At 43.4% G+C, this 10,000-nt stretch overlaps 1 protein-coding gene across 1 annotated transcript in view; it reads left to right on the plus strand.

The window, feature by feature from the left end:
* Positions 1 to 32: 32 nt before the first annotated feature.
* LOC115175155 (transforming growth factor beta-3 proprotein) overlaps positions 33 to 10,000 on the plus strand; it is a 35,454-nt gene continuing 25,486 nt past the window's right edge. The window contains exon 1 of the mRNA XM_029734382.1: positions 33 to 930. Within this exon, the coding sequence (XP_029590242.1) occupies positions 585 to 930 (346 nt within the window). The 5' untranslated portion in view covers positions 33 to 584. The remainder of the gene's footprint in view (positions 931 to 10,000) is intronic.

The raw sequence follows: 10,000 nt of genomic DNA on the forward strand, positions 1-10,000 counted from the left end.
GGTATATAAAAAAAGTGAGCCCATGCTGAATGCTCATAGCTCTGCAAGGTGACTGCAGCAAGGCACAGTCGCGTCAGGATGCGCGCGGGTCAGAGGCAAGCACGAAGTTGTTAAAAGACAAATAAAAAAAAGGAAGAAAGCAGAGTTTGTGGGGCGAGTTGGGCGACATAATTGAAAGAAAATAGTTAAATACAAGAATGAGAAAGAAAAGTAAAGTACCTGTACGCGTTCAGTTACTAGAACGATGATGGAGACCATTACTGCGTAGGGTAGATTTTAGGTTTGGTGCGCGCTGGGAAATTCATTCCTTTGGAAAGGCGAATGATGTCTGATGGGCGAATATACACCTGGATTTCTCTGGATTACAAACCAACAGAAAGGGGTTTCCTCGGGAGAAGGCGTATGTGTATGAGGGAGACTAATACAAGTAAAGAGAAAAGTTAGTTAGGAGACTGTTATTAAATTGATTATGAAAAGTGTTTTGAACATATTTTTACGCGCAGGAACCTTGGGGAATAGTCACATGTGAATCCGTCTGTTATTATACGAAGTGCTTCCTAAACCAATCAGAGAGAAACAGAAACATGCATCTGGGTAAAACTCTTCTGTTTATCGTACTGTTAAACTGCGCCACCACGAGTCTATCTTTCTCAACATGCGCTACCGTAGATATAGACCATGTGAAGCGGAAAAGGGTCGAGGCGATACGGGGACAGATACTGAGTAAGCTCCGGACGACGAGCCCGCCACACTCACTGGGACCCAGTCAGGTCCCCTACCAGATCCAGGCCTTGTATAACAGTACCCGAGAGCTGCTTGAGGAGTTGGGGAGAAACCGGCAGCAAAGTTGTGGCCAAGACAACACGGAGACCGAATATTATGCCAAAGAGATATACAAATTCAACATGGTCCAAGGGCCGCCTGACAACAGTAAGTCATGGTGTGTTTATTAAAATTAGTTTTCATACTCTTTTGGTTGATATACTATATTGATTGGAAAAGTGTTTTTTGATGGCAGTTAATTAAGGCGCTCCGTTATGCGCTAGATCAATGAATGTAGAGGGTGCCAAATGCGTAATTTTGGATTAATTACAAGGAGGGCTTTCCCCCTACTGCCAGAGTGAACCCCCCCCCCCCCCCTTCATCTATTTGTCGTGCCAATGAAGGGTCGTTTGTGGGCTTTAACAAAATGTATAATATAACATGGATTTGAACTGCGTCCTTTTGAGACGTGTGTGGATAGGCTAACAGAGGTGGTAAACATCGTGGAATATCTCAGAAATTCAATCTGTTGACATGGCCATTGATAGGCTCTCCTTAGATGTGGTAACTTTCAGTTCAGTTAAGTTCTTTTATTGTCAGTTACGTTCTGTTATTGGCCTTATTCAGGAATGTATCTCCCATTCATGTTGTCTTCCGCATTCCATGGACTTCAATGACTTTGTGTCTGTGTGTGTGTGTGTGTGTGTGTGTGTGTGTGTGTGTGTGTGTGTGTGTGTGTGTGTGTGTGTGTGTGTGTGTGTGTGTGTGTGTGTGTGTGTGTGTGTGTGTCTGTGGGCTTGTATGACTATCCTCTCAGGTACTGTAAATCTCCAAAAGTCCCCACAAGGATAGTACAACAAGGAAAATCCTCACACGAGAGGACATTTCCCACGTCCCCATGAGGACAGGTTAGGGGTTAGAGGTTAGGGGTTAGGGGTTAGGGGTTAGAGGTTAGGGGTTAGGGGTTAGAGGTTAGGGGTTAGGGGTTAGAGATTAGGGGTTAGAGGTTAGGGGTTATGGGTTAGGGGTTAGGGGTTAGAGATTAGGGGTTAGAGGTTAGGGAAAATATGATTTTGAATGTAAATACATTTCAGGTCGCCACAATTATAGTACAATGTGTGTGTGTGTGTGTGTGTGTGTGTGTGTGTGTCATCAATAAGATGTGGGAATAGTAGAAGATATATCTCAGAGTTGTGGATGTTGAAATACAGGACGAGTATTTGGTCTCGCTCCTCTCACTACTCCTCTTACCACACCTCCTCATCTCTCCCCTCCCTCCTTTCCTCCGTTGACCCAGTCCCTCTCGCCAGATGTGTCCATTTCCATTCCAACCAGGACCAAATGCGAGGGACATCTGCCCTAGGTGGATAGGAACGGGGCTGTGGAAAAGGAAGCCTTGCCGAGGGGGATAGGGAAAGCTAACATGGAGGGACAGGAACAGTTAACATGGAGTAGAGGTCGACCGATTAATCGGAATGGCCGATTAATTAGGGCCGATTTCAAGTTTTCATAACAATCGGTAATCGGTATTTTTGGCCACCGATTTGCCATTTAAAAAAATGTTTTTAATATAAATATTTATTTAACTAGGCAAGTCAGTTAAGAACACATTCTTATTTTCAATGACGACCTAGAAACAGTGGGTTAACTGCCTTGTTCAGGGGGCAGAACGACAGATTTTTACCTTGTCAGCTCAGGGATTCAATCTTGCACCCTTACGGTTAACTAGTCCAACGCTCTAACCACCTGCTTTACATTGCACTCCACGAGGAGCCTGCCTGTTACGCGAATGCAGTAAGAAGCCAAGGTAAGTTGCTAGCTAGCATTAAACTTATCTTATAAAAACAATCAATCAATCAATCATAATCACTAGTTAACTACACATGGTTGATGATATTACTAGTTTATCTAGGCTGTCCTGCGTTGCATATAATCGATGCGGTGCGCATTCGCGAAAAAGGACTGTTGTTGCTCCGACGTGTACCTAACCATAAACATCAATGTCTTTCTTAAAATCAATACACAAGTATATATTTTTAAACCTGCATCTTTAGTTAATATTGCCTGCTAACATGAATTTCTTTTAACTAGGGAAAATGTGTCACCTCTGCAACAGAGTCAGGGTATATGCAGCAGTTTGGGCCGCCTGGCTCGTTGCGAACTGTGTGAAGACTATTTCTTCCTAACAAAGACAGCCGACTTCGCCAAACGGGGATGATTTAACAAAAGCGCATTTGCGAAAAAAGCATAATCATTGCACGACTGTACCTAACCATAAACATCAATGCCTTTCTTAAAATCAATACACAGAAGTATATATTTTTAAACCTGCATATTTAGCTAAAAGAAATCCAGGTTAGCAGGCATTATTAACCAGGTGAAATTGTCACTTCTCTTCCGTTCATTGCATGCAGACTCAGGGTATATGCAACAGTTTGGGCCGCCTGGCTCGTTGCGAACTAATTTGCCAGAATTTTACGTAATTATGACATAACATTGAAGGTTGTGCAATGTAACAGGAACATTTAGACTTATGGATGCCACCCGTTAGGTAAAATACGGAACGGTTCCGTATTTCACTGAAATAATAAACGTGATAGTTTCCGGATTCGACCATATTAATTACCTAAGGCTCGTGTTTCTGTGTGTTATTATGTTATAATTAAGTCTATGATTTGATAGAGCAGTCTGACTGAGCGATGGTAGGCACCAGCAGGCTCATAAGCATTCATTCAAACAGCACTTTCGTGTGTTTTGCCAGCAGCCCTTCGCAATGCATTGCGCTGTTTATGACTTCAAGCCTATCAACTCCCAAGATTAGGTTAGTGTAACCGATATGAAATGGCTAGCTAGTTAGCCGGGTGCACGCTAATAGCGTTTCAAACGTCACTCGCTCTGAGACTTGGAGTAGTTGTTTCCCTTGCTCTGCATGGGTAACGCTGCTTCGAGGGTGGCTGTTGTCGATGTGTTACTGGTTCGAGCCCAGGTAGGAGCGAGGAGAGGGACGGAAGCTATACTGTTAAACTGGCAATACTAAAGTGCCTATAAGAACATCCAATAGTCAAAGGTATATGAAATACAAATCGTATAGAGAGAAATAGTCCTATAATTCCTATAATAACTACAACCTAAAACTTCTTACCTGGGAATATTGAAGACTCATGTTAAAAGGAACCACCAGCTTTCATATGTTCTCATGTTCTGAGCAAAGAACTTAAACGTTAGCTTTCTTACATGGCACATAATGCACTTTTACTTTCTTCTCCAACACTTTGTTTTTGCATTATTTAAACCAAATTGAACATGTTTCATTATTTATTTGAGGCTAAATAGATTTTATTGATGTATTATATTAAGTTAAAATAAGTGTTCATTCAGTATTGTTGTAATTGTCATTATTACAAATAACTAAATTTAAAAAATCGGCCGATTAATCGCTATCGGGGTTTTTTGGGCCTCCAATAATCGGTATCGGTATCGGCGTTGAAAAATCATAATCGGTCGACCTCTAACATGGAGGGACATAAACAGTTAACATGGAGGGACAGAAACAGTTAACATGGAGGGACAGGAACAGTTAACATGGAGGGACAGGAACAGTTAACATGGAGGGACAGGAACAGTTAACATGGAGGGACAGGAACAGTTAACATGGAGGGACAGAAACAGTTAACATGGAGGGACAGGAACAGTTAACATGGAGGGACAGGGTCAGTTAACATGGAGGGACAGGAACAGTTAACATGGAGACAGGAACAGTTAACATGAAGACAGGAACAGTTAACATGGAGGGACAGGAACAGTTAACATGGAGACAGGAACAGTTAACATGGAGGGACAGGAACAGTTAACATGGAGGGACAGGAACAGTTAACATGGAGGGACAGAAACAGTTAACATGGAGGGACAGGAACAGTTAACATGGAGACAGGAACAGTTAACATGAAGACAGGAACAGTTAACATGGAGACAGGAACAGTTAACATGAAGACAGGAACAGTTAACATGGAGGGACAGGAACAGTTAACATGGAGGGACAGGAACAGTTAACATGGAGACAGGAACAGTTAACATGGAGGGACAGGAACAGTTAACATGGAGGGACAGGAACAGTTAACATGGAGGGACAGGAACAGTTAACATGGAGACAGGAACAGTTAACATGAAGACAGGAACAGTTAACATGGAGACAGGAACAGTTAACATGGAGGGACAGGAACAGTTAACATGGAGACAGGAACAGTTAACATGGAGGGACAGGAACAGTTAACATGGAGGGACAGGAACAGTTAACATGGAGACAGGAACAGTTAACATGGAGGGACAGGAACAGTTAACATGGAGGGACAGGAACAGTTAACATGGAGGGACAGGAACAGTTAACATGGAGGGACAGGAACAGTTAACATGAAGACAGGAACAGTTAACATGGAGGGACAGGAACAGTTAACATGGAGACAGGAACAGTTAACATGGAGGGACAGGAACAGTTAACATGGAGGGACAGGAACAGTTAACATGGAGACAGGAACAGTTAACATGAAGACAGGAACAGTTAACATGGAGACAGGAACAGTTAACATGGAGGGACAGGAACAGTTAACATGGAGACAGGAACAGTTAACATGTAGGGACAGGAACAGTTAACATGGAGGGACAGGAACAGTTAACATGGAGACAGGAACAGTTAACATGGAGGGACAGGAACAGTTAACATGGAGGGACAGGAACAGTTAACATGGACACAGGAACAGTTAACATGGAGGGACAGGAACAGTTAACATGGAGGGACAGGAACAGTTAACATGGAGGGACAGGAACAGTTAACATGGAGGGACAGGAACAGTTAACATGAAGACAGGAACAGTTAACATGGAGGGACAGGAACAGTTAACATGGAGACAGGAACAGTTAACATGGAGGGACAGGAACAGTTAACATGGAGGGACAGGAACAGTTAACATGGAGACAGGAACAGTTAACATGAAGACAGGAACAGTTAACATGGAGACAGGAACAGTTAACATGGAGGGACAGGAACAGTTAACATGGAGGGACAGGAACAGTTAACATGGAGACAGGAACAGTTAACATGTAGGGACAGGAACAGTTAACATGGAGGGACAGGAACAGTTAACATGGAGGGACAGGAACAGTTAACATGGAGACAGGAACAGTTAACATGGAGGGACAGGAACAGTTAACATGGAGGGACAGGAACAGTTAACATGGACACAGGAACAGTTAACATGGAGGGACAGGAACGGTTAACATGGAGGGACAGGAACAGTTAACATGAAGACAGGAACAGTTAACATGGAGGGACAGGAACAGTTAACATGGAGGGACAGGACCAGTTAACATGGAGGGACAGGAACAGTTAACATGAAGACAGGAACAGTTAACATGGAGACAGGAACAGTTAACATGGAGGGACAGGAACAGTTAACATGGAGGGACAGGACCAGTTAACATGGAGGGACAGGACCAGTTAACATGGAGGGACAGGAACAGTTAACATGGAGGGACAGGAACAGTTAACATGGAGAGACAGGAACAGTTAACATGGAGGGACAGGAACAGTTAACATGGAGGGACAGGAACAGTTAACATGGAGGGACAGGAACAGTTAACATGGAGGGACAGGAACAGTTAACATGGAGGGACAGGAACAGTTAACATGGAGAGACAGGAACAGTTAACATGGAGGGACAGGAACAGTTAACATGGAGACAGGAACAGTTAACATGGAGGGACAGAAACAGTTAACATGGAGGGACAGGAACAGTTAACATGAAGACAGAAACAGTTAACATGGAGACAGGACCAGTTAACATGGAGGTACAGGACCAGTTAACATGGAGGGACAGGAACAGTTAACATGGAGGGACAGGAACAGTTAACATGAAGACAGGTACAGTTAACATGAAGACAGGTACAGTTAACATGGAGGGACAGGAACAGTTAACATGGAGACAGGAACAGTTAACATGGAGGGACAGGACCAGTTAACATGGAGGGACAGGACCAGTTAACATGGAGGGACAGGACCAGTTAACATGGAGGGACAGGAACAGTTAACATGGAGTGACAGGAACAGTTAACATGGAGGGACAGGAACAGTTAACATGAAGACAGGTACAGTTAACATGGAGGGACAGGAACAGTTAACATGGAGGGACAGGACCAGTTAACATGGAGGGACAGGACCAGTTAACATGGAGGGACTCCTCCACCCCTTAACCAGGGTTACAAGGATTACAGATCAGAGATCCACTCCCCATCACACACACACTCCCTTCATCCCAAATGTCATCCTATCCCTATGTAGTGCACTGCTTTTGACCAGACTCTATAGGCCCTGTTAAAAAATAGTGGAGTTTGGAACGCAGCCACTCTCCGCCTTGAGTAGAGGCTAGGCTGGGTGTTGAGTTTCTCCGTTCTGGCTTGGTGATACAAGTAACAGGAACAGTTGGCTGATGGAATGGAACTCCCTCCTCTTTAGCCAGGCATAGTGTGTGTCCCAAAATGGCACCCTGTTCCCTTTGTAAAGCGCTACTACCCATAGGGCCCTGGTCAAAAGTAGTGCACTATAAAGGGAATAGGGTGCCATTTTGGACACATATCAAAGTGATCCCTTAGCCCCTTCCCTCCAAACGCTGGACGCCCCAGGGCAGATTTGGCTGTTGGCTGGGGTATACAGTTTCTCCACTGGGCTGGGGTTAAATTGTACACTCTCTGATATGGCCCATTGGCCCCCTGATCGCCTGGCCCCCTTGGCCCCTTGGTCTCCTGTCTCGTGCATTCCACCTCAGTAGAGAGATGTGACGCAAACAGATCCTCCTCAGGTGAGAGATTACCATTACATCACACAGACACAGACAGACACAGATATCTTTAGTTGCCGATGTGTTTCCCATAGCCTTCATTAGTAGCGTGGCTCTTAAAAACCTTAGGTCCTTAGATCCAGCCCAAGTGCATCGATAGAGATAGTTAAGATGATTAGGCTGTCTGTCTGACTGTGATTGTCGATAACATCAGAACGAAGTTGACTACAAATACAAAGTTGCGAAGGTATTTGCACTTGTCATAAACAAGTGAAGGATAAAATGATGCTTCAATTGAAAACCGTGATGACTGCATTAAAAGATGATATACAAAAGTATGTGGACACCCCTTCAAATTAGTGGATTTGGCTATTTCAGCCACACATGTTGCTGACAGGTGTATAAAATCGAGCACACAGCCGTGCAATCTCCATAAACAAATATTGGCAGTAGAATGGCCTTACTGAAGAGCTCAGTGACTTTCAATGTGGCACCGTCATAGGATGCCACCTTTCCAACAAGTCATTTTGTCAAATGTGTGCCCTGTTAGAGCTGCCCCAGTCAACTGTAAGTGCTGTTTGTGCCTAGGAGCAACAACGGCTTAGCCGCGAAGTGGTAGGCCACACAGTCCCACAGAACGGGACCGCCGAGTGCGCATAGCGCATACAAATCGTCTGTCCTCGATTGCAACATTCACTACCGAGTTCCAAACTATACGTTGTCAGCTTCATGAAATGGGTTTCTATGGCCGAGCAGCCGCACACAAGATCAGCTGGAGTGGTGTAAAGCTCGCTGCCCTTGGACTCTGGGGCAGTAGAAACACGTTTTCTGGAGTGATGAATCACGCTTCACCATCTGACAGTCGGACGGACAAATCTGGGTTTGGCAGATGCCAGGAGAACTCTACCTGCCCCAATGCATAGTGTCAACTATAAAGTTTGGTGGAGGAGGAATAATGGTCTGGGGCTGTTTTTCATGGTTCGGGCCTCTTAGTTCCACGGAATGGATATCTTAACGCTACTGCATAAAATTACATTCTAGACGATTCTGAAACTAGTGTGGAAACCTACCAAAAAACAATAAGGCAACATCAATTTCAATCCCTTTTAGACAACTTCCTAGACAAAATGTTTCACTGTAATAATGAAGGTGTAAACTTGGCAGTAGAAAACCTAAACAGTATATTTGACCTCTCAGCTTACATATCAAATCTAAAAATGTCAAGCAGATAACCAAAGAAAGTGAACAACAATGACAAATGGTTTAATGAAGAATGTAAAAACCTTAGAAAGAAATTGAGAAACCTATCCAACTAAAAACATAGAGATCCGGAAAACCTGAGTCTACGCCTTCGCTATAATAACCTACTGAACAAAATACAAACCCACCAACCCAAAAAGGCCTGTGGTGTTGAAACGATAAAGTATACAGACCACAAATTCCAATTGGCTATACTTAAACTCTTTACCATCATCCTCAGCTCTGGCATCTTCCCCAATATTTGGATCCAAAAACTGATCACCCAAAAGTGGAGACATATTTGAACCCAATAACTACTGTTGGATATGCGTCAGCAGCATCCTTCGGAAAATCCTCTGCATTATCATTAACAGCAGACTCATACATTTCCTCAGTGAAAACAATGTACTGAGCAAATGTCAAATTGCCTTTTTACCAAATTACCGTACGACAGACCACGTATTCACCCTGCACAACCTAATTGACAAACAAACAAACCAAAACAAAGGCAAAGTCGTCTCATGCTTTGTTGATTTTTGACTCAATTTGGCATGTGTGTCTGCTATACAAATTGATGGAAAGCGGTGTTGGGGGAAAACATACGACATTATAAAATCCATGTACATAAACAACAAGTGTGTGGTTACAATTTTTTTTAAAACACACATTTCTTTCCACGGGGCCGTGGGGTGAGACAGGGACGCATCTTGAGCCCCACCCTCTTCAACTTACAGTGTATTTGGGAGGTATTCATACCCTTTGATTTTTCCCCCACCTTTTTTTAGGTTACAGCCTTATTCTAAAATGGGTTAAAAAAAATATATATATATCTCATTAATCTACACACAATACGCCATAATGTAAAAGCAAAAACAGGTTTATAGGCATTTTTACAAATGTATTAAAAATAAAAAACAGAAATACCTTATTTACATGAGTATTCAGACCCTTTGCTATGAGAGCTCAGGTGCGTCCTGTTTCCATTGGTCATCCTTGAGATGTTTCTACAACTTGATTGGAGTCCACCTGTGGTAAATTCAATTGATTGGACATGATTTGGAAAGGCACACACCTGTCTATATAAAGTCCCACAGTTGACAGTGCATGTCAGAGCAAAAACCAAGCCATGAGGTCGAAGGAATTGTCCGTAGAGCTCCGAGACAGGATTGTGT

Source organism: Salmo trutta, chromosome 35, assembly GCF_901001165.1.
Source record: "Salmo trutta chromosome 35, fSalTru1.1, whole genome shotgun sequence".
Taxonomy (NCBI): Eukaryota; Metazoa; Chordata; class Actinopteri; order Salmoniformes; family Salmonidae; genus Salmo; species Salmo trutta.